A 26,673-nucleotide genomic window follows, 5' to 3' on the forward strand; every position below is an offset into this window, starting at 1 on the left:
AAGGAGTAACTTTGCACCTGTGCAAAACCATGTTGCATTGGAGGGCGAGGTCAATTTAAAATGTGGGGACAGATTTAGAGCTGGGGTAGGACGTGTCCTAGATCAACTTTAAATTTCAGTGTAAAAATAAAGCTATCAAGTATTTGTCTGCTAGATGAAAAAACAGCCAGTATTTAACCTATGTGCAAAATAGAAAACTAATTTGCACTCCTTGCATTGTAACATGGTTTTGTCCCAGAGACTACTTACTCTTTTTTTTTAATTAACTTTCCTTAATGAATCAGGCCCTATGTGCAGGTTAGTGTCCCTGTCGGCACAGACAGGCAGACAGAGAGCCCTGTCCGGCCGCTCTGCGACACCGAGCTGCACATAGTGTACAGCCGCCGGGAGCCCACGGTGAGAAGTTAAAATGCGAGGCAGGGCCGAAATCGCGCCCTGTAAGAAACCAATCTAAAACGAAAACCACTTCTACAAATAGATACCAGGACCTTCCTGTACGCAGCCACAGCTGGCTGAACTTCTATCACATAAGACTATGACCAATATGGAGGCCACAAATGACTTTAAGAGGCGATGCCTGGAATACACTGACTTAGAGGACGACCTTGGTGACACAGGCATTTTGGGTGGGTTAAATAAACGTAATCTCCACAAGGACTGGGAATGTTTGAACAGTCTTAGCTTTGATCGTACTCAAGTGTCTAATAAGTCATCTCGCCAGGCTCCTGGGAACAGTCACACTGATCCCTCTCTGTCCTCTGTGTGCAACAGGTAATACTTGAAGATATGAAAAGTTTACCTAACTCTTCAGGCTGCACCTAGGTGAGATTGTCACAGGACTGTCAGATACCTCAGTGCGGGGAGAGGAATGCAGACACGTCCGTGTCATTATCAGCCCCAGTGTGTGCTTAACTCCACAGGTCCAAGCATTTCAAAATATCTTCATTGTATTTGTCTTTATCTCACCCCCGCACCGTGTAAATATTAACAGGTGCCGCACTGAGTGAGGTGGTGATGGGGGGGTGCAGACTCTGTGCACTAACACATCCTGGTCATCTAATAATAAATGTAAGATTCATTTCATAAATGGGTGGGTTGTGGCAGGTGTTTCAGGACATTTGAACAATTAAACTTTGGGGTAATTTCTATAAAGAGAAAGTGGAATTGTTGCCCATAGCAACCAATCGGATTCTAACTATCATTTATCTAGTACATTCTCAAAAATGATAGCTAGTATCTGATTGGTTGCTACGGGCAACACCTCTTTTCCTTTTAGAAGGTTTCATGAAACTACCCCCTAAGCTACATTTCAAACTTTTTTCATTCACCAATTATAAACTACGTACATGACTTGCCCCTTTAACCAGATAAGGGCTTCTCTGTAATTTGGAGCACTGTTCTTAAATATGAGAAATTAGATTGCACAGATATCTGTGTGTATGATGTAACCACAGGGCAGCACAATTTACTTACACATTTACATTTTTGGAACTGTCTGGATAAGAGATCCAAACCCACTATTATATGTTGTATTATACTTTGTCTTTTTTATTTAAAAAAAAAAACAACTTTCATCATCAACTGCCTTTTACCATTGATACTGGTATACCAAGGAAGAAAAATGTGTAGGATTCTAGTAATTAAAAGAAAGAAAACAAAGAACGCTTCTGTGTTACGAGCCGCGGCGGTGCCCAGCCGCCGCGACTCACTCACCTGCGTCCCGGCCGTCGCTATGGCCTCAGCGCTGCGTCCCGGCGATGAGGAAGCCGGGCACATGCGCTCATTGTAGATTCTAGCCTGCGGGCTGATTATCCTGCTCATTAGCTAGGCAGGGGGCTGTATCTAAATTCAGAGCTAGGCTCTGATTGGTGGCCATTAGTACTTAAGGCAATGAGGTCTGCTGCCTCATTGCCAATTATAGCTTCTGTGCTCCAGTCTGCTGACCTGCTTGTTCCTGTTCCTGTATCCTGATACTGCTACCGATTTCCCGTGTATGACCCTTGGCTTTGAATTGGATTTCGCTTGTGTTTCCTGTGACCCTGATCTCTGGCCTGTTTACCGTTTCTGCTATCTGCCTGTGACCCCTGACCTCAGCTTGTTTACCGATACTGTTGTCTGCTGCCGGCCCTTGACCTCTGCGTGGACCTCACTCCGTTTGCCTGGGTTCTCCCCAGCCGGTACACACTTCACGACCCTCTGTCAGTCTGCGGCCCAGTCTGTCCCCACCATCAGGGGCTCCAGTGAACACCTGATTGGCAGAGTAGATTCCGGGTTGTGTTGTGCCGGCTGGAGGGGTTCCTAACATTCTGTAGATAAAAGTGATGTTTGTTTTGTTCCTTTAAATTTATAACACAGCCTAGATGAGGACAGGTGAGGGTGATGGTACTGTTTAATAAGCAAGGTAATTATTTGCATATAAGTGGGTGTTAAGCTTGATTTGAAAACATTTAATCATAAAATAAAATTGAATTTGTGTACAGTGCCCCCCTATGCCACATGGTAGCAGAAAAGACCAGAAGCTGTCACCCAGTAAGTGCTTCAGCTGTGACAAAGAGCATGCAGGTGTCTGACAGCTGAAGCTCTCCCCATAGGACAGGAACACAGCTGTGTGTCACTACCAGAGCTTAGGAACGCTGCTTCTCACAGGTGAAGCTCTCCCCACAGGACAGGAGCACAGCTGTGTGTCACTACCAGAGCTTAGGAACGCTGCATGTAGACTTCTCACAGCTGAAGCTCTCCCTGTAGGACAGAAACATAGCTATGTGTCACTATCAGAACTTAGGAATGCTGCATGCAGACTTCTCACAGGTGAAGCTCTCCCTGTAGGACAGGAACATAGCTATGTGTCACTATCAGAACTTAGGAATGCTGCATGCAGACTTCTCACAGGTGAAGCTCTCCCCATAGGACAGGAACATAGCTGTGTGTCACTACCAGAGCTTAGGAACGCTGCATGTAGACTTCTCACAGCTGAAGCTCTCCCTGTAGGACAGAAACATAGCTATGTGTCACTATCAGAACTTAGGAATGCTGCATGCAGACTTCTCACAGGTGAAGCTCTCCCTGTAGGACAGGAACATAGCTATGTGTCACTATCAGAACTTAGGAATGCTGCATGCAGACTTCTCACAGGTGAAGCTCTCCCCATAGGACAGGAACATAGCTGTGTGTCACTACCAGAGCTTAGGAACGCTGCATGTAGACTTCTCACAGCTGAAGCTCTCCCCATAGGACAGGAACATAGCTGTGTGTCACTACCAGAGCTTAGGAACGCTGCATGTAGACTTCTCACAGCTGAAGCTCTCCCTGTAGGACAGAAACATAGCTATTATTATTATTATCGTTTATTTGTAAGGCGCCACAAGGTTTCCGCAGCGCCGTACATGGTACAAACAGTAGACTATACAGGGTAAGACAGTACAGAACAATAAACACAAAGTACCAGTACTTCAGAAACTCCAGGCAGGCAGATACAGTAGAGAAGGAGCAGAAGAACAGGTATGGAGACAGGAGGGAAGATGGGCCCTGCTCATACGAGCTTACATCCTAAGGGAGGGTAAACAGAATCAGGTACATAAGGGAGCCAGTGAAGCAACGGGGAGAGAGAAAGGGGGCAGGGGAGAACCAGAAGAGGTGAGAGGTTAAGTGGATGGTTGGTAGGCCTTAAGGAACAGGTGAGTTTTAAGAGCCCACTTGAAGGAGCACAGATTGGGTGAGAGACGAATGGAGCGAGGGAGGTCGTTCCAGTGAAGGGGGGCAGCTATGTGTCACTACCAGAGCTTAGGAACGCTGCATGCAGACTTCTCTCAGGTGAAGCTCTCTCCATAGTACAGAAATATAGTTGTATGTCACTACCAGAGATTAGGCTTCTCACAGGTGAAGCTCTTCCCATAGAACAGGAATATAGATAGTTTTGTGTCACTACAAAGTTTAGGAACACTGCATGTTTCTAGTATGGTGCTTGAAAATGCCATGTGACATTTGTCTGAAATACACCTTTTTCTTCCCAAAGGCAATAGTTATTTTGGTTCCTCCAATACAGCATGGATGATTACCTCCTCTGCCTGATGATACCTATTTAACAAGAATTGTGGTGGTAATTGTTAAATAAGCTTCCTGACGCACATCGGAGTCCGGCTGTTACTTTTCAAACCCGCTATCTGGCACACTCCCTCTACTATTCCCTCAGCTCCAGACCCAGAACTTTGTGCCATAATAATACTTTGTCCAACAGAAGGCACATGGCCCTTTTAGAGCTCTGAACCTGTGATCAAGTGTTCTGACCCGAGACCTGCCCTGTTTATCAGCTCCGCTCTTTAAATCGGCTCAGTGCACAGGTCTGTGCCAGAGTAGCAGACACCAAACCTTTACTCCAGCGTTCCCGCAGTTGTGGCTAATCCGCTTTGAATTCTGACCCGGACCTTTCCTGACCTCTCTTCTGCCTGTCGTTTGGTTCTGTTTACGTTCCTATTTGTTGCTAACCCTGACTTGTTCTGACACTCCTTCCATTTGCTGATTTGGCACCCTGCAGTCCGTTTTTGTACCAGACCGGGCTACGTTGACCAGTCTCTTGTTACAGTTTGATACCACCTCGTTACGTGGAGGCAGCGTATTGGCCCGTGACCTGCAAACCTACCCGCAGAAAAGCCCAAATCTCTTTGTGGGGGTCCGTATCGAAACCGGGAAGTTTGTTAGACTCTGCGCCTCTGTTACTGCCAGCGCTAATCCAGGTTGGCAAAAGTGAATCCATGCTATCCACTAAATTTATGACAGTATAATCTGGCCATGGATTCCCCTGGTAATTTGTCTCCTTGGTACCTGTTGTAAAATCTTGTCAGCAGGTTGGAAAAACAAGATGCTAATCAGGACCATCTGTTGCAGTTTCTTCATGGTCTCTCCTGCCAACTGGACACACTCCAGACTACCCTAGGCACCTGCACAGACACCTACTGTTATGGAGGCGCCAACCGAACCTTGTATTCCTGGAGCGCCTAAAGACGTCGGGGCTCCCAAACACTGCAGAGGCTTTCTGAATCAGTGTGCTATACAATTCGAACTCCTTCTGGGGAACTTCCCTTCTGAAAAAGCAAAAGTAGCCTATGTTTTATCCCTACCTTCTGGTCAAGCACTTGCTTGGGCCTTCCTGCTCTGGGAATGCAATGATCCCCTTCTACACATTTACACCTCCTTTCTGGAATCTTTTATGAACCTGGTCGTGTCTCTTCAGCTGTCTTGGGAATTCTTTCCGACTCACTGGGCCAGTATGCGGTTCAGTTCCGGACTTGAAGCTCTAGTGGCAATGTTCTGGCAAGGACTGTCTGACCGTGTGAACAACGAACTAGCTGCTCAAGAGTTCCTGTCTTCCCTTGATGATCTTATTACCCTCTGCAATAGAGTGGACCTCTGCTTTAGGGAGCACATTCAAGAGAAGGAATCCTCTAACCGTTTTGCGGTCAAGTTGGCACCCCTCTTTCAAGTCAAGGTGCACTCACTAAAGAACTTATGCGGTTGGGGTGAGCTCACCTTACCCCAGAAGAACGAGAGTGGAGGTTAAAAAATAACCTTTGTCTATATTGTGCAGAGCCTGCTTTGATCCTGCCCTAAGTGTTCGGGACTCCAGACTAGTATAAGAGAGGCCCTCCTCTGATCCCAGTTCCTCTTTTTCTACTCCGGTGACTTTGTATTATCCCATGGGGTCAGTCACATTGTCTGCCTTTCTGGACTCAGGTGCTGCTGGCAGTTTAATTTCGGCTTCCAAAGTCATTAAGCATTAGGCTCTTCTTAGTCTCTCTGTGATGGTAGTAAGATTGCACAAGTCCTAATTCATCAACATACTACCCCATTAACCCTACAATTGGGAGCTCTGCAATAAAGAGTGTATCTCTTTTTATTTAATTCCTGTGGCCATCAATCCCATAGTCCTGGGACTATCCTGCTTGCGATTGCATTCTTGTGCTATAGATTAACAATCTGCACAAGATTTAGCTACAACCAACTGGTCTTAAGGCCATACAACGCTTCTTAGGGTTCGCCAACTACTATCATCAATTCATTAAAGGCTATTCCTCGGTAGTAGCACCCATTACAACTTTGACTCGGAAGACTGCTAAACGTAAGATTGCTAGCAGTCGCGGCGGGCCCGGGGGCACCGCCGCGACTCTCGCCTAGTTCCTGCAGGCGTCCCGGTCGTCGCTATGGCAACCGGGACATCACTTCCTGCTTTTACCCGACCGTTGCCAGGGCACACGGCGGACGCTAATTATAGGGGCGCTGCGTCCCGGCAGCTGGGAACAGCCGGACGCATGCGCAGAAGCGCCCACAAGCCTGTGGGCTGATTAATATGGCAGGATTGAGCCTGCTCATGTGATTTCAGAGCTAGGCTCTGATTGGCCACTACTGGTATTTAAGGCAGTGAGGTCTGCAGCCTCACTGCCGGTTATAGCGTTCTGTCCTCAGTCCTGCTGCCTGCTTGTGCTATCCGTTTTGGTTCCTGCTACCTTGGATTTGACTACCCGTGTTTTGACCCCTGCTTGTTATTGGACCTGTGACCCTTCTCTTCTGACCTTGACCTTTTGCCTGGAATTCGGATTTTGCTTCTCTGCCTGTGAGTTTGACCCTTCGCTTGCCCTTGCCCTCCTTTAAGTCAGTATACGTTACTCGACCCTCGGTCGGCCCGCAGCCCAGTCTGTCCCCACCACTAGGGGCTCCAGCGAACACCGGGCCTTCAAAATAGTTCCGAGTTTCACTGTACTGACTTGGGAGTTCCTAACAAAGATATGGTCACCTGATGCCACTGAAGACTTTCGCACACTGAAACGAGACTTCATCTGCACCCATTCTCCATTAACCAGATAGTTCTCGTCCATTCTTCTTGGAGGTAGACGCCTCAGCAATTGGAGTAGGGGCAGCAACATGCATCTTCGAGGAAGCTCCATTCATGTGGATTCTATTCACGAAAGTTGCAACCAGCAGAGAAGAATTATACTATTGGTGATAGGGAACTCGAAGAGTGGAGACATCTTCTGAAGGGTACAGAACATAAAAATCTTCTGTACTTACAAACGGCTCAATGTCTTAATCCCCGCCAAGCAAGATGGTTCCTGTTCTTCTTGCACTACAATTTCTCACTTTTCGACCAGGTTGCAAGAATTTTAAGGCTGATATTTATCTCTGTTTCGACTCCTCAGATCTGGAATCATCTTTGGAGGGTCATCCCATCATTGATCCAAACTGTATCATTGCTGTTACTCCTATTTCTATATACTATACCTCCATCGAGCAGACATGTAGAGGAAATGTGATCCACCGTACTAGGTGTTCTTATGTGGTCTCCTACCATGTTACTTACCTGGCTCCACTGTTTGGACATTCCCAACTACGTCCGATCTTGGAAGCCAGAGTGGTATGACTGTAATTTATACACTCTAAACATGCCACCTATAGATGAAGTACCGTATGGATACAATCATCATCATCATCATTTATTTATATAGCGCCAACATATTCCGTAGCGCTTTACAATTGGGGACAAACGTAATAAACTAATAAACAAACTGGGTAAAACAAAGAGGTGAGAAGGCCCTGCTCGCAAGCTTACAATCTATGGGACAATGGATCTTATCACAATTAGCTCTTATATGGAATGACCGATGTGTATCTGGAGTATGGATCACATACTAGAATGGTAGATCAAAATCACATTCAGACCCCATGGTACGAGAATCTTTAGGGTGTAAATCATTCTGGCTTCCTCTTAAATAATATTTCTGACCATATCGATAACTCTCCAATTAGTTTTGACCTTTTTGATAACAAAGAATGTAAATTCTGTGATGTCACAATTATGATCTTTTTTAAAATGGTTTGAGAGGTGGTGATAATCCAAGCCTATTCTAATATTGCTAAGGTGTTCACTTATTCGAGTCTTGCCCTTCTTAATGGTGGGTCTGACGTATTGTTTCCCACAGGGACACTGTATTAAGCAAGTCACATTTTCTGTTCTGCAAGTGATGAAGTCTTTGCTTTTAAAGTTCTTACTATTATGAGTTGATTGATATTGAAGGATAGATTTAGTGCTTCAGCAATTTAACAATTTACAATTGTTGCAGTAGCCAGAGTATTAAATCCATGGTGTTTTGTTTTCATTACTGAGCAAATTGTCTTTTTTGTTGATTTTATATTTAATATGGTTGGATACCAGAGTTTTTTTTGAAGGTCTTTGGTTTTGCTGAAGAGTGGTTTAGGATAGTTGGGTAATATGCGGCTACGATCTCATCCTTTTGCATAATGTGCCAATGTTTTTGAGTATTTTCTTGGGATCATGCGCTCCATTGGAGTATTCTGATATAAAGTAAATATTCTCATTTCCTTTTTCATGTTTATTTTTGTTTGTTGTTGGATTAAATTTCTGCATTATTTTTGTTTTTGTAATCTAATAAAATCTCACAATCTGTTGTAGTTAACTTGCTGAAGGCCTTATCAACAATTGTTTCTTCTAAGCACTCGATGAAGATAAGCCTCAACATTGGTGCAGTTGTGCCCAATACAAGTGAAATGACCAAAGGGTATATTTTTCAACCACTGGGGGTGAGCACCCATACAAAACCCACGAAAACACAGGGAGAATACAAACTCCACACAGATAAGACCATGGTCGGGAGTCGAACTCATGACCCCAGTGCTGTGAGACAGAAGTGCTAACCACTAAGCCACCATGCTGCCCTGCTAATGTGTGCCTCAGTGTTGTCCCTTGTTTCTAGTCTGTGGTGAATAGATTATTGCATTCTGCTGCATGTTATGCGTTTTAGATTTTAGTACTTTTCAGACATTATGAAAATAAAGGACAAATGCACACGGGTGGAATGAAACTGCATTTTACTGAGAAAAATGGTTTTGCTACAAATACATAATAAATTGTTTTTACTCCAAAAAACAGTGTTTATCATCATCAAAACTTCTAGTATTCAGCATGTTCCGCAAAATAAAACAAGTAACAGAGACACAGTGTAATAACTACACACAGACAGACAATATATTCACATGTGCACCCACACAATTTGGGAGGAAACAGGGGTTCGAAAAAATGAAATCCTTGCAATCCCTCACCCAACCCCGCCCCACCCTCCGTCAAACAGAGGCCCCTGCCTCCATCTGTATGAGACGCTTTAAAGTGACACAATGAACGTTTCTGGACCTAAGCATGTCCAGGTTACAGTACAATATACAGGGGGGTTCATTGGATGGATTGGTCCTTACAGTGAGTATGAATGCTTTGGAGTCACATGTGGTCACAGACCAATCAAATCAACCGATAATTGCAGGGCTAGTAGAAAGGAGATAGAAAACTACCTAGAATGAAATGCATCTTGTAACATTCACAAATACAAAAGCTGATATCGAGACAGTGGTCGGCTACTAATGTGATCAGATCTCCTATAAAGATCATAATGTTGCTTGTACTTTGTACATAATAATTGTTTTGGATCCCACACAGATCAAGGTTGGGCTACATTGGTTGAAAACCATCAAACTTATAGCATTAATAGAAAGATTAATGTAATATCGTATTAATGTTATATCATGCTGCATTATGATCAATGTCATTAACAGTTCTATTTCCGCTTATTGTTTGTTTTAAAATATATAAATAAAGCAGATTTCAATATTTTCCCCCTCAATATCAATACTTTATCTCAAATAGATTTATTTCTGAGGATCTTTAAAACTCTTTGCTGCATATTTGTGAATGTAACTAGTAAAACAACTTCTTTCATTTTAGACAGAATGATCCTTTTGAACTTTAGATATCCAGTCTAGGGGGTGATTTTATCAAGCTGTGGGTTTGAAAAAGTGGAGATGTTGCCTATAACAACCAATCAGATTCTAGTTATTATTTATTTAGTGCATTCTACAAAATGACAGCTAGAATCTGATTGGTTGCTATAGGCAACATCTCCACTTTTCAAACATGCAGCTTAATAAATTAACCCCCAGGACTCCTATGTCTACAAGAACTGGTGTCCACAAACTAATTTATGACAAACAATTTCACTACAGTAAAAGAAATGACCATGGACAGAGCAGAAACAGTGAAATACCCACTGCAATGAAAATAAGACATATTTGCATTGTTCGGTTGAGGTAAGAGATTGTTTTTTCATGCACACTTAATGTAATGTACACAGGTACCTGTTGAAGATGTGCACCGGACTGTACAACTCTACAAGGATTTGTGTAGGTAGGCCAAAAACTGGTACTTGGGCTTTGCAAAGCTGATTAACAAATTGTACAAGAATTAGAGGATACTGTGTAACACTTGTCAAATTAAAACAAACATCCAAGAAAGGTTAAACACTGTTATTTTAACCCATGGTAACTGCACCATATTTCACCAGCTTGTAAACAAAGTTAAATAAATGCAAGTAGTAAAATCATACATGCATGCAATCTCTGCTGCCCTCTATAGGTGAATAAACAGTAATGCACAGAGGATAAAAGGACAAATGGTGACCATTGACAGTCTGCAGAATATGACAGAGGGGATTTCATGTTTTATAAAATAATGAGTAGCCCAGCAGAGAAAGACTATACAACTTAAAGCAGCAATGCCCTCTTAAAGCAGCTTTTATTATATACACTAATGCCCATACGGGTCAGATGCAATATATTTTGGATTGTCTGCTCACTGCATTGTATCATATTGCACAAGGACTGTTTACCGCGGGTGACCTGTGGATCTCCTGCAGTGCATTCTGGGACCAGGGTTGCCAAGAGGAATTTTGGGCCCCGCTACAGCAGCTTCCACCCCTCCCTAGGTGGCTCCGCCCACTACACAGACTCACAGGCTCTCTCCATGGTTATACTTTGCATTAGATTTGGGGAGGAATCCGTAGGGGGGGCATCCAGTTTAGTTATGCCTAAACTTGGCCACACAACTCCTGGATATTTTCTTGAGCCTATCTGGACACATTCAACCAAACCTTTCCAAATCTGTGGTCAAGTAATGTCAATACAATTTGACTGAAGTACGATATATAATAACCTGCTTAGGGGAGAAGGCCTGTCAAAGATCTTCTCTAGGGTGTGTGGGGAATTCTGAAGAAATATATGAAAACTGTCCCCTGCCTTGTCAATCCAAATGGATGAACAATACCCCTGACCATAAATAAATAATCTTTAAATTAGTGTAAACTTTATAATATAATATTAAAGAGGTTAGACCTCCTTATAACAAGGGTACTCACAGTAAGAGATACATCTATAACATACTCAGGTAAAGCATGATTTAATGAATCAAATCTCTTTGGGATGTGGTACCTTCTAGGTGGTCCTGTTCACTCTGGCTATTGCTTACTGTAAGTATCAAAAGCTACAGTGCCACCTGCAGGTTATACTAAGATACAACACCTATGTGTACGTAATGTATAAACTGCTACTTGCAGCCATTAATCGCCCCCTTTATTATGTTCCTTTCACTTTGCCGGCTTTGTTTAAATCTCTAAAAACTGAACTTTGCTTCCAAATGAGACCTTGTAACTATGAACACTACCCATAATGGCATATCCTTTAGAATGAGGCTACATGTATTTCTTTCAGTGCTCAGAGGGCATATGAGCACACATGACTATGAACAGACAGCCGGGTAATAAGCGGACATGCAGCATTAACATCCCCAAAAAGGGAGCATATCAGCTAACTAGCATTCCAACATAAAAGAAGAAATGAATAAACATGCACCTAAAACCACAACGCAGTCATAAAACATATCTATAAAACAAAATATTATACAACAGAGAAACCCATAGGGGCAAGCCGCTTCAAGTCTATGCATGTCTGAATCACAGGACGGTGTCCTTATTCATGCTTATTTAAAGGGGATCTAACAAGTTATATGTAACATTTTTGAGTGTTCACTACTTAAAAAAACGGTTTAGGATTCATCAAGTGACATAAATATTCCAAATGTTGCTATCTGAAAGGTTCCATAGTATTCATGGTGAAGCTTTGTTGAAAGAAGTGCTCAGCTTTCTGAACGCATAGACAGAGCTGTTGAGACTTCACGTTTTAATAATTAGTCATTTAAAAAAAATAATCCCAAAACTTTGAACAAATACTGGATTACAAAAGGTTTTCAATGGTATGAAAATCCTTGTTTGGGGGAACATGCCCTTGAAGTCTACAAACATGGCAAGAAATACATACTTCTCAACTAGCAGTTCTATGCTTATCTAAAGCGGTCTGTAAGCTAGTTTTATTCCTGTTTTGAACCGATGACAACACTGGGTGTTGAACGAGATTCAGTGGGAGAGATGTGCATGACAAACCTAGCCATAATTTAGTACCACAACGGGGACTTTTTTTGTCTCTTTAAATATGAAGGTGACCTGTACAATAGAAATTCATCAAGCGATACATTTGTGCAAAGATTAGTTTGGAATGTGAGTAGGTGATGGGTACAAGTTCCATTTAAGAGTTTTACAAGCGTCAAGGGCCTGCACTGTGCATTTTTGCTCAAGGTTGTCCTATTGAAATCAATGTACACAAGACACATGTTAGATTTCATAAGCAGCCAAATTATTAGCACTGGTGTGCACATCAATAATGAGACCATGATATTCTTAAGCCTCCAGCTGACCAGATCGGTCAGACAACCTGTAGCTGAGAAAAGCGGTAATCTTGTGTTTAAAGTTAAAATTGAAAAAACTAGTGACCGTTCCCTGGTAAAAAGCACAAGAGGGGGACAGGGGACTTTATAGTCAAAAAACAAGTTCATAAATATTCCTATCCAAAGAAAAGTTGTGGTTGTGGCACGGTGTGATAATGTATCGCCAACGTGCCAAAAAGAAGACATCATATTAGAAATTTTGTGAAATTTGGAGGAATTATAAAATAAATAAACAATAATAATAATAATAATAATAATAATAATAATAAAAAACAAAAAAAAAACAACAACGATCGCCCGATAGAAAAACAAGTAAAACAACAAACATACAATATAAACAGAAACAAAATAGGAACCTTTCTCCTTGAACTGTACCAGATTTGGAAACCACCTACCCTACAGCTGCAAAACAAAAAAATAGTTTTCTGAGATTTCATGTTCCATAAAAATATTGTTGTTACTAATCAAACACAGACATTGCGTTATGAATAATAAGGTGATTCCCCCCCCCCTTAATTTATATTACATTTTTTTTGTACACTATAAAATAGCAAAGCTAAACACTAATACAGTAAAAATGCCAAAATCTTAAAAGCCAGTATAAAATGCCAGTGACAACCCTTAATCTCTGTGTAACAACAGCCTAAAGCACTGCAGGAGTTACGTCATGGCACCATGACCAGACAGGTTCATATTTGGTGCTGGCTATATTCAGAAGTGAACAAAATGAAACGGCTACACAGGTAACACATAGCATCCAATCAGAGTCCGTCGTTTTGTAGTAGTTTACAAACATAAAAACAAATGTCTGGATGCTATGGGTTTCCATACATTCCCCATTGTCCCTTACTTTCCCCCATAGACACCTCTTTATATATATATTTTGTGTCTTACCCATCCATTTCTGTCTTGCCATATTGGCCAGTCTTAGCTCAACTGGCTCCCAGCGTCAGGGTAAAAATCCTTTCTACCACTAAACTTAAATGAGCTCTCCAGTTTGACGGAGGCCAATGACATCTGGTTGGCATGGCCCGGTCTTGGCATTGGATCAAACTGGAAGAGGTCTCCTGCAGTGCTCTAGTGAGATCCCCAGTTGTGTATCACACCAGAAGCTCAGACCATTAGCTGATCACCCAGAGATAAATGGTGGACAGCAGCTGTACCACATGGTTCACCATCGGTGTAGGTGCACTGTACAGTCAGGGGTCCAACAGTCCCACAGTAATTTGCTTTCTCTATGTACAGAAACACCTGCCCAGGTGAAGTGGTACCGCGGCTGCTTCAAGGTGGAAGCTTCACAGAATTTACCAATTAAAGCTACTGTAATCCTTCTGTTGCTGGACTCTCATCATGCAGCGCCCAGTGCAGGGCCAAAGGGCTGACCTCCCTGGAGTATGTTTCATAACGCAGGTTGGTGCCGTCAAATCTCCATCGGATAGGCAGTGGGAAGGCAGTATATGGAGCACCACCAGTCACCTACACACCGTGTGGTTAGCCAATATTCAGAACAGGTCACAAGCGACATCACGGAGGCACTCTGTGCCTGATGTCACAGCGATATTAACAGTTCCTAAGAAAGCGTTAGGCTGAATACTGATCTAGCACAGAAAATACCTCCACGGAATGTAGGTGACTGGTACAGGGTAATGTAACGGGAGGGTAAATCTATCCTCATTCTGCCCCTAATTTTATTAAGACATCACTGAAGAATGAAGAGGTTGACTTATTCTCTAAAATGCACATGTGGCGTAAACAAGGTAGAGGCAGCCAATCAGTTCACTAGGAGCAACGTACCACAGAATGGTCTCTAGTTCTTAGTGAACGCATGTTGCTTTTGCAAGATGGCTGCACTCACAGTCTACACAACACGAGCACCTCTATTGACCCAGTATGCTTCTTTATTGTTCTCTAAATTTTCCTGCATTAGAGTCATACCACAAACTCCTTTTTAGGTGGTATACGGCCCCTATAGGTGGTTTCCAAATACTTACCCATCTAGTTCCCTTTGTGCCCTTTCCTGCAGTTAAACAGAAACGTATCTGGTGTCTGCCGAAAAACTGCTTTAGTTAAAGGACACCTACAATACCTTTCTTTAGACTCTAGAAACCTGGGCACATTAAGTCTACATTTATCCGCCAGGGACCTGGGGCTTCCCCCATGTGCTTTTCTGTTTATCGTTATTTAAATACCAGCGTGAGCCCTCTTCCTTTCCCTTTATTCTGACCAGTCACGCTTTGTGATTTATGAATCTTTATTCTGTACACTGCCTTGTTCAATCAGATAAAATTCAATAAACGTTTTTTTAAAAATTTAAAAGAGAATCGGGGGATCGGTCAGCACCATGAGCCCCGCTTCCCTCTTCAATTGCACTAAAAACCAGTTCCGGCCTAACGTTTTCGTTTTGCAATTCCTAAAAGATTCCACCTTACTAATAATAATTACTAGTAAAATAAAAGGTGCGAGGGGAGAAAGGAAAAGTGATTAGCTAGTTCTGGAAGGAATGTACAAGCCTCGGCCGTGGTTAACAACACCGAGAAGGGGAACCTGTCGCCTAAACAAAGTCTTCAGTTCTCGGACAGCGATAGAGCGAGTGCTGCTTGTAAGGCGGCTTCCTCATCGATGCTGTAATCCTGGAACACAGAGAGCGAAGATTGAGGAAACATTTAGTAAAAGCTCCGCAAAAGGGCAGCAAGTCTATTAATGGGTTAGTGAATTGAGAATAGTGCTAAATGTCTTAAGGCGCTAGGAATAGACCTATAAAAGTCACTAACAGCAAAATTAATAACATTATATGCAATTAAAACATAAGCACTGCTAGGCGTTAATCGCAAATATTTAAGTGCTGAGGATATTTAATAAACCTACGTAACACCCAACACTCCAGAAAAGATGGACACGTCTGCTCTTAGCTGTTCCATCCACTGACTGTGAGACTAGACGGTACATACGCACATTATTTCCATCCCTAGAGAGAGATACATACCACAAATGTGTCGTAAGAGAATTTATGCCGGTGGAGCAGGTGCTGCAGAAAATTGGCACTCTTATAGCTGGGATCCCCCCATGGCATTGCTGAACATATGGGGCACACCTAGGAGCCATAGCACAAAACGTGTCACCAAACGAGCAGGGATTAGAGCAATATATAGATTGAAGCGATCGGCTAATGATGGCGGCCACTGGGAAAGCACCAAATCATGAATGATATCTGCCCGGTGTGGTAAGACTGACCAGATGAATGCATAAACCACACACACATATACCGGGGCAGTGCTGATTACATTGATTTTCATGGCATTTAATACTCAACAGGATTCTCTGGATAAATAAACTGATCTGGTCAGCGTACATTACAGATGGTTGGCGCATGTGACTGTCGCATGTGACCGGCTGGGTCACATGACTGTCTTACTGAAGGGCCATTCTTAGGAAATATTGGTTCTGGCCACAAATGCTGCCTCCAATGTATAGGTTATAAGTGTACTGTAAACAACACATTTCTCTATTTAAATGGCCAAATCCACATCATGACACAATACATTATATTATATATATTAACAATTCCATACAGAATAAATAAAATAAATAAATCAGGTAATGAATTATATGAATTTTACATATTTTTCATACCTATCAGGATAATCGTATTAATATGAGTAAATGCTGCCATATATGTTTCTCTGCCAAGGTATCAGTCATATAGAACAGCGCCACCCAGTGTCCAGAACATCACACAACTTTTTAGGATATTTACTTTCTCAAATAACATCCTGGTAACAAAGATTCTTTACAGTTTGGGAGTACCAGTGTTTCTCAAACAAGGAGTCCTGCAAACGTAATTAAATCAATAATTTGTCGGAATACTGCTACAAACTGCACCTGTCAGAATTATCTCACAACTTCTAATCCAGCACACTATACTTATATATTATTATTATTTCTCTTTTGTCCTCTACACACAGTGGGGCTTACATTTTGTGAGCTGTATTAATATGAAGCCTAGCAATATGCTAGGAGCCAGTGACTGAATAATATTCATGGCTACCGTGTGTTCGTGACAGCTCCAGTATAACTAGTCTCCTACCATGACAATTAATACATCCTGCCTAATGACAGTGGCTTCAGTATGCAAATGAGGTATATGCGACAGACTCAGCAGCAGTTTTATATTATGTAAAGACAGGTGTGCCATGTTCCTGTGCTTTATGGGGCAGATAAATATCTTATCTTATCTTCAGCTAAAATGGTAATGGGAAGTCTGCAGCACATGGTTATGGACAAAGTAATGTATAGATGGACTAATGTGGTTTGTTGTCCCCCCTCCTATGGTCACCCCTTAGTCCTCTATGTCAGTGCGGAGGTCTCACACATACCACTTTATTGGGGTCACTTCTATGGTTCTCCATGCAATGTTTCACCAGTTCTTGCTGGTCCAGGTTTCGGGCTCCACAGTATGGACACACAAAGGTGGAACGGTTAGGGATATTACTGGTAAAGAGAGGACAACGACACATGGTGACTTCAAGAGCAGGAATAACTACAAATATACCATAAATACAAAAAAAAAAGTAATAATTTAATGTAGACCTTATGCAAGATGTCAAATACAGATAAATAACTTTGTTTTTTCCCAACATATGTTTAAGATCAAGTAAACACATTACGGACATTAATAAAACATGAATATCAGAGGGCTACATAATGCACATGTAATATCTGAAGTATTTACACCAGTGAAGTAGCAGCTCAGCACTGACTGTATAATGTTTTCGTTGACATTTGCATTGTAGAAAAGCGAAAAGTGTCTATTTTTATATCACTCTGGGACAGCATAGAACTACAAGACTCAATGACTGGCCTGTATTGTCTTACTTACAGAAACTTTGTATAGATTGGTAGATCCACATACAAGGATATCACTGCATGGTTGAAAGGGAATAACTGGTATGCTATGCTATCCATTTGAGCTTTTTGCCCTGCATCGACACTCAGATAGCAGTATAAGGGCTGTGGAATGGGCTTTTTGCCATATTTTATGAAGGGTGAGGATACTGAAGCAGAAATTCAGGACCAAGAAGGTCACAAACAGTAAAAAAAACATCAATCTGAATTTCCATTTTTCCCCACTCCTATGAGTGGAACAATTGGAAAATACAGAGTGTTAGTACTACGACCCCTATTCAGGCAGTAACTTCAGGGTCACTTGGTTGGAGGGAGTTTTTCCTCTAACTTAATCAAGTTTTACCTATGAGAATTTTACTGTTTAGTTGTCCATTTAATCAATAATGAAGAAAAAATATAATGGTAATAAAATAATCCTGCAGATTGTGAATTATTTTTTGTAACACTGATTTTTATAGCCATTTGTAGGATCAGATACTAGCCTGTTATAATAGAATACACAGCGCAAAAGCCATTGATGTGCCCAGACTGCCATCTCTCCGCCTCTCTCCTCCCATTAGAAATGGTTAAGGTAACCGAGATCTTTGTGAAAAGTGAAACTGTGAAATTTAATAATGACCACATGGCCACATGTAAACAATAAGTCATTTTCTATACATATAGTTATAGTTCTTGGGCCCCGTCGTTTGCGGATCCTCCCTCCCCCTTCCCCGCCCTCTCTAGCTGTGCATTGAGCGTACTGAGTTGCTGTGTTTACTGTACTGTGCTGTCTCCCATTGTATTGTGATTTTGTTTGTCTCTGTACGGCGCTGCGGATGCCTTGTGGCGCCTTATAAATAAATATTAATAATAATAATAATGATTGTAGCTATAAAGTTCTGTAAATAGTCTGTAATACAGCTAAAGCTGCTTTACAACTACCGCATGCTGGGGAATTGACACCTGTGGCTAGCGCAGCAACAGACGGCGTGCTGAAAATTAATTTATTGTCTTGGGGATACCTTGTGTGCAAGTCTGCTGTGTCTCTGTGGAAGGCTTGTACCCCTGCTGATAACAGTTGTTCAATTCACTAAACAAGCTTCCTACAGATTCTCTAAACTATAAATAACAGCCGTAATAAACCTAATTATTGTTTTGCAGCCATTGAGACCAAAGGGTGCTGATATAGGACAAAAAGCATTGAAAAGTTTACCAGTTATCCCCCTATAGAGTTACCAGTTCTACCAAGTAGGGACGTTTATTCAGAAAATAAGACAATGAATTATAACCTCACGCCTTCACACCACAGACCACTTATAGACTTGTGTTTATTGATCCCACACTCCAACATGACCAATCAATACCTGGGAATAGGTTGAGATGTTGGGACTACAGGAACGAACTTTGGACAGTTGGCCATCTGTTCTTGGACCTTGGCACAAGACGAAATGTGAGATCTCATCTTTGCGAGGGTCACCTGCAGAGGACAACATGGAAGAATCAGGATTTAAAGTATACCCACTGCTGATGCACCATGGAGGCAGCCATTGTTTGGGCTAATCCAGTACCACCGAGAATGCAGGCTATTCACTAAACAAACCAGACCCATCACGGAGGCACAATGCTGTCCCAATTCAAGGGCCATAAAAGGGACGGGGCTTACAGAACAAGGTGGAGTTTCGACAAAGTGGGTGTTTCTGGGCGGGGTTTGTGCAGATTTGGGTGGGGCTTATTTTGGCCTCCGTTGTGAACCGATGGGCTTAATACTCACAAGTATGGATCCAGCCCACACAACGCCTCCATGATGTGTACACCAAGTCCTGGCACTTTATCTAATGATCAGGGTCCTGGCTGTACACTCTATGGCAGTTTACGGGAACCACTGCTGTGTAAGCTACAGAACTTACCTTCTTACTACACCCTCTGCAAGGGGCTTTATATGAAGAGAGCTGCTTGTCTACATTGGAGGCTTTCTCCACTTTCTTTGGATCAAAGGGCATGCGACAAAGTGGGCAGAGGGGCGACGGGACCTGGAGACATGGCTGCAAACATTCACCGCAAAACCTGAAAGAGAACGGTCCCTTCGTCACATGACTACTCCAACAAAGTGTGGCCAGTTAGATGGAGACAACATCATGGAGGCCACAGAGAATTATCAGCAAAATAAGAGGAAGACATTAACAATAGAAGATAGAGAAATAGATAGAGGAATAATGTATTAGTGTTTACACCCTTCAGCAAGGCAGCTCTTGCTATACTACACTTCCCATGATCCTTTGCAAAAGCCAGAAACCAAAAACTCTGTCCGTGAAAAAAATAGAAAGAACCTTATAGAAAATAGTATAATTATTCACAATGACACTACGGCTATTAGGCGGTCTCTGGTCTGCTAACTGTAAAAATATCATCTCTCCAATACTAATTATCTAGTAACATTTCCTGCCCTGATCCTTTCCAAGAAGTGGTCAGGTCTGCAGGGTATTAGTAGGGCTTATTTGTGTTCACTTTATATTGTTATTAACAAAATTCACCCATTTGTTGAATTGTGGATGTGTGTTTAAAAGTTGAGCTACTTTTTGTACTATATATGTACATTATTAATGGCATTAAATTTGTGCTAATAACAATGCACAAACCACTTTTTCCACTGAACTTCTTGCTCATGGTTCACCAATAAAAATGCCTTCAAGTCCCACAACCCACTGCCCAGATAACGGTGCCAATGTGCTCTGCAGCTTTGGGCTCTCCGTGGATCTGAACGCCACAAAGCAGGTTTACAATAAGAGTAGGCTGATCCTGCACCATAAATCATACTTACCTACATTTCACAGCTCCCACACACGCGGATGAGAGGGGTGAAGAGTGGCGTTTGTGACCCGATGATACCACTCGCATTATCAAGGGGGTGGAGCATGGCGCATGATGTCACCAATTTCATTGTCGCACCCCTGATTACAAAAGTGGGGATTGACTATATGATTGCATCATCATGTCACATCCAAGACCGCCTGGCAGCCCTTATGGTAGTGGATCCCAAACTTTCTCTGTTCCGAGGCACCCTCAGGGTTTCTAATTTTTTCAAGGCACCCGCAAGTCAAAATAATTACCAAGTTGCCCCTGCCTTGCTTACCACCATCCATAGCCGCGGCACCCCAGTGAGACTGCAATGGCAGCCCAGGGAGCCGTGGCACCCAGTTTGGGAACCACTGCCTTATGGGATAAATGTCTGTTCTCTCAGGTGTCCGGGAGGTCACCCTAGTTCAGTGTGGACACGCTTTTACAGGCTTCCTGCTGAACTATGTATAGGGTAATTCAATAGATAAGTGAGGCCTCTAGTTTGGTCGGAGGAGTAAGATTAGGAGACTGTGGAAGAGCAGAGGACAATGGAGCATGGCCCGGGAAGGCTTCTTAGTGAGGTCTGTGGTTGAGCTGAATGTGTGCTGTGATTGGCCCATGCATTCAATGGGGCAGAGTCACTTAGCCGCGAGGTCTGGCTGCATACGTTGCTAAAATCGACACATTGTCGCATTTCTATAGGGAAAAATCTCTGGCGCGACGTAGACTGTTCCTGAGACACATCGTGGCACCTCACGGGCAAGTAAATTCCAACCCAGTGTGCTGTGATTGGCCCGTGCATTCAGCGAGGGGAGTTAATTTAGCCGCGAGGAGCCCCAGGGATCTCTAGGATAGTCATGGAGACACATTGCACCAATGTGTTTTCTCAAATCTCCTTTCCCTCACATCTCAGAGATACGCAGGGATTCTGTACCATACTGACCAGCAGTGTGCGCAGATAGATTACAGGGCACTAGACACAAAAACCCTACTTTTAACTTTGTATTTGTTCAATGTACATAATAAGAGATTAACAAATAATATTTTACTGCAGCACAGCCTCTACACAGATTATGGGGCATTGTATTAATCTCTGTCTCATAATACTCTAATCCCCCTTGTAAAGCCTTCCAGTAAATCTTACACAAGTGTGATAATCCCCCAACAGCATCTTGTGAGTGTGAAGGAGATTTAGTGGCATGGTGCAGTGGCGCAAGCAGGGGGGGTTTCTGAGTCTCCAGAAACCCCCCCTGCGCTAACTGGCCCTGGCCCACCATAGCGGCACTGTCCTATACAGCAGCCGCGGCGCTGTCAAAGAAGCACCGCTGCGTGCGCCCCTGTGGTGGGTCCAAACAATGACATATAGCAGACAAAGAGGAGACGCGTTCCCTTTGTTCATAGCCTGATCAGACAGAACATAAAACTATATATCTCCTCTGTGGTAAGAACATTGCCACTCACACCAGTGCTGCATTACATACCAACAAACAGTTATTTTTTTTTGTCATAGAACTGACCGTAACTGAGTTCCGGCACCTTTTTTCAACGCTTTTTCCAAGTTTTAAAAGTAACTTTTGAACATTTGATGTTTGGTCCACGTGGACTTGAATCACCCTGTCGAGCGTAGCAGGTCGGCAGCAAAATCATTAAACGGTGCATGCAGGCTGCTTGTGTGTCCAGTCCGATGCATGCGTACATCGTCTGCTGCTCAGCTTGTGGTGCTGATCAGCTTGTGATTGGTCGTGTATTCTCGCGCCGAGTGCTTACTGCGGGCGGCGACCTTTATGTTTCGTTACACAACTGACGTGTGTGGGTGTGTGTATAGTGATTGACTACGTGATGCGAGTTCTGTCGCCATTTTTTCTTACAAAAAAAAAAACACTGCCAACAACAGTTTATAAAAGAGGAAATGATGCACAACTAAATGTAGTTCTGGTTACTAAAAGCCGAACATGATAGTTAGATAAGAGTCATAAAACACCAGCTCCCTAGCAGACTAAAAGCATGCCTCTATTACTACTCACTGCAATAGGACCTGCTGACTGCGCAAGACAAGATTGAGTATTTTAATAATATTAAGTCTCACCATAAATGCTTAAATTTATATTTTGCTGCAACAAGGAGAAAATAGCATTTGTCACGTCACTGAGCACAGGACAAGGCAATCGCATTAACGTCACTTGAATTAAAATACTGCTTACAAGAAATAAAGTGTGACCTTTAATACAATATGTATCAGACCAAATATAACCAAGAGACTTGTACCCTAAGGTGTCTGTATAGATCGATACAGAAGTCATACATTCCACGGCAGCTTCTTAATCTTCCAAAGCATAAAATATTGATGGAAGAATATAGGTTTTTTTCCCACATGGTTAAATATGATTCATACTCCTTGGTTTTGAAAACCACAGACAAGCTTCCTCTGCAGGCAGAAGACACTATGAATACAATATAGATTAATTTGTACCCGTTGCCTACACCCTAGGGGAGACAGGTATTTTTATTCACGTTACTGCAGCCTATCTGGTCGAAAGGAATTAGTGGCAGTACTGAGGCACGAGGCATTTTGTGCCTCAATGACATCACTAGTGCATTGATAGACTGAATACTGGTCAAGCGGACAAACTGGCTGGCTTCACAGTGTGTAAGGGATGGGAACAGTTTAACTGGAAAGTAGTAATATTTTGCCAGCCTGATGGGAGCAAGTGAGTTATATGAATCACTGTCTTCATTAAATCTGTTTGTTTGTTTGTTTTAATCCTTCACTGTGAACTCCTAGGTGTCATTTAGTGTTCTGCAGATAATGTTGTTCTCTCATAGTACAACAGTACTCAATAGCTTGGTATTTTATTAATAATCAATAATAATAATAATAGATATTTTTGTATTGTATTCTGTGCTATTGTGGGAAATACAATTAAACAAAAAAAAGCGAAGGGATTCCGTTTTCTTTAAAAGAGGTAAATTATTCAATATACATAATACTTGCTCAAGCATTGGGGGAGATGGAAGTCGGGTCTGCATATAACATTATGGACATGGTGCATTGAAAGTGATGTTAGGTGTCCTTTTCAACCTAGGATAGTGTCAAGTGCCAGTCTTCCCTGCATCCATGAGTTGCAATCTGTGATTGGTTCTCGTACAATTGGCCTAAATTACACAGGGGTCAGTAAAAGAGGGTCTGGTCTGTAGAAGTGAGTTGGGGCTGGAGAAAAGTACATTAGTAAATTACAGCATCTCAATAAGTAAATTAATCATAATTATTAGGTTAATATGTTTTTTTTGTAAAGCATCTCAGTATTCCCATCCCTGCAAAAGCCCACCCAACAACTAAATAAATAGGTATCTTGAAAATAGGAAACCATGTATTTATAGCGAACAGTTTGTCACGCAAGGGAGTTGCAGTTCTACGGTTAACTACAAATGAGAAACAGGAGTCTTTATTCAGTCTTATGGAGAGACTGCGTATGAAATCCAGTTACTGGTGGAAATTAGATTAATTACAGGTAATGAGCTCCGGAATGTCAAAATACATATGTACACATAAAGGAATCATAATGCCCATACAAGGTCAGTCTGAAACAGGCCAGGCAGATTTGAGCATACAATTTTTTTTAAAATTATATATATATATATATCAATCAAATCTACTATATTAATATCTAATGAGGCCGACATTTATTATTAAAATATGTTTATGGAAATTATCACTTGTTTATTTATTTTTACAAACTGTAGTAACTAATGGGTCAAATGAAACTTAAATTTTGTTTTTGCCTAGATTTATTTTACTTTAAATACTGTATTAATAATAGATGATTATTATATCTGAGCAGACCAATTTAATCATTTAAAGTGCACAGGTCATCTACACATAATATTGTTTAAGCCCGCAAAGTGCCTGCCTCCACCGTGTACAGGAGACAGGTACACTTTAATATTTATATTATGGTGGTGATATCATTTTGTCACACATAGAAGCAAACCTTCCAACTGTGCCGATTTTAGGGCTCTGTCCTGCCTGGGGACATGTTAGGGGGGTGTCTTCTGTTCACAGCTGCTCTTCATAGCACAACGGGCACAGTGCACCAGGTGCTGCAGTGTTTGGAGGGGAAGGGAGATATCTTATGCGGGTGTGGCCATGCCCCACAGAGATGTGATCACGACCCCTATACTGTGACTTCCCCACACCCAGTCCTGATGCCAGGTACTGGAATGTTAGGAGGTATTTACTAGTTGTAGACAGAAAAAAAGGAACAGCCAATATAAAGCAGACCATGTGCCGCCCGTTTCGCTGTGTCATTAAGTCTAGCAATGTCTGTAACTATACAGCAGGGATGTAACACCATTATTCTATGAAAAAATAACTCAATTGATGCCTGCTTGATAGTGGTGCAAAAGGCTGTCTCAGGCAGAGCTCCAAATGATCATAAATGCTCAACTTGGTTTTGATCTGGTTACGGCACAGACCATGACATGTGGTCTGTGCCGTCAATATCATGTTTACCAAACCTTTGGTAGACCACACGTGCTCTGTGGACAGGGTCATTGTGATCTCGGAAGACACCCACGCCCACTTCAAACAAACATTAAACATTGCTACAACACGGGGGTAAAAGATAAACATTCCGTTCCATTAAATGGCGATGAACACGGACCTTGCCATCTAAGGGGATGACTGGACTCACCAAACTGTACCCCACAACATTACACTGTACTGAGATCAACAATGTCACTACAGGGTGCTGGCTGGGAATGGGGAGTCGCTGGGCTCAGGGAAAGGCGTTCCTGGTAGTTATGTAGAACTTGTTCTGGGATCAGTAATATCACTATGGTATTCTGGATGGGGAGCCCCTGGGCTCAGGGAAAGGCTCATACTATACCAGTAAGCAAGGGAGTACCTGGTAGTACTTGTACTGAGATCAGTATTATCACTATGGTATTCTGGCTGGGGATGGGGAGCCCCTGGACTTGGGGAAAGGCCCATACACATCAGTATGGAAGGGAGTACCTGGTAGTTCTGTAGTACTTGTACTGGGATCAGTAATATTACTATGGTGTTCTGGATGGGGAGCCCCTTGGCTCGGAGCAAGGCCCATACATATCAGTAAGGACGTTAGTACTTGCAGTCAGTGGTATCCTGGCTGGGGATGGGGAGCAGCAGGATCTAGACCCAGATGCAGACTAACCAGGGGCCCTATGATGCTGGGGGTCAGGCCCCTACCTCGGATCCTGCACACAGTTAGACCCAGATGCAGACTAACCAGGGGCCCTATGATGCTGGGGGTCAGGCCCCTACCTCGGATCCTGCACACAGTTAGACCCAGATGCAGACTAACCAGGGGCCCTATGATGCTGGGGGTCAGGCCCCTACCTCGGATCCTGCACACAGTTAGACCCAGATGCAGACTAACCAGGGGCCCTATGATGCTGGGGCTCAGGCCCCTACCTCGGATCCTGCACACAGTTAGACCCAGATGCAGACTAACCAGGGGCCCTATGATGCTGGGGGTCAGGCTCCTACACACAGCTAGACCCAGATGCAGACTAACCAGGGGCCCTATGATGCTGGGGGTCAGGCTCCTACCTCGGATCCTGCACACAGTTAGACCCAGATGCAGACTAACCAGGGGCCCTATGATGCTGGGGGTCAGGCCCCTACCTCGGATCCTGCACACAGCTAGACCCAGATGCAGACTAACCAGGGGCCCTATGATGCTGGGGGTCAGGCCCCTACCTCGGATCCTGCACACAGTTAGACCCAGATGCAGACTAACCAGGGGCCCTATGATGCTGGGGCTCAGGCCCCTACCTCGGATCCTGCACACACCTAGGCCCACTCTCCCCGGCCATTGTGCCCCCACCCCCACGGTTACTCACGTGTGTCCGCAGCTACCGATGGCCACGGGCTTGTAATACACCTCCAGGCAGATGGGGCAGCCGTACTGAGTCTCCAGGCTGTCGGCGGAGGACGGGGCGGCCGGGCCCTGGTGGGAATGATGCTGCCGGTGCTGGGACGAGGACACCAGGCTCCGGAACATGGCCATGACCGCGACAGCACCGTCACCTCAACGGCTGCAGCGGGACATAAACACTGAACGTCATCACCCAGGCGCCGCTGACGTCACTGGCGCGACGCGCGTCACCATGGAGACCCTCCAAGCCTTCGCCCTATTAAATCGTTATCTAAGAATGACAGAACATCCAGTGACGGGACAGACACGCTGTTATATCTCAGTAGAGCCCAATAATCCAAGTTATCCTCCTATTGACGCCATATTCCTCTGATA

General features: G+C 43.1%; 1 protein-coding gene across 2 annotated transcripts; it reads right to left on the reverse strand.

Moving 5' to 3' along the window:
- Positions 1–8,857: 8,857 nt before the first annotated feature.
- On the reverse strand, positions 8,858–26,660 carry RNF166 (ring finger protein 166). Of its 2 annotated transcripts, XM_075189026.1 has the most exons (6): positions 26,264–26,659; positions 19,453–19,609; positions 18,910–19,022; positions 17,038–17,152; positions 15,648–15,755; positions 8,858–15,294 (listed from the first exon to the last, which is right to left on the reverse strand). In XM_075189026.1, exons 1-6 carry the CDS (start codon positions 26,428–26,430, stop codon positions 15,229–15,231), a joined length of 726 nt encoding a protein of 241 aa, XP_075045127.1. In that variant the 5' UTR covers positions 26,431–26,659; the 3' UTR covers positions 8,858–15,228. The 2 variants fall into 2 exon arrangements, with proteins under 2 accessions (XP_075045127.1, XP_075045128.1); XM_075189027.1 differs by lacking the exon at positions 15,648–15,755 and having other exon boundaries at positions 26,264–26,660.
- Positions 26,661–26,673: the final 13 nt, after the last annotated feature.

The sequence above is a fragment of the Mixophyes fleayi genome, chromosome 10, assembly GCF_038048845.1.
Source record: "Mixophyes fleayi isolate aMixFle1 chromosome 10, aMixFle1.hap1, whole genome shotgun sequence".
Classification (NCBI taxonomy): Eukaryota; Metazoa; Chordata; class Amphibia; order Anura; family Limnodynastidae; genus Mixophyes; species Mixophyes fleayi.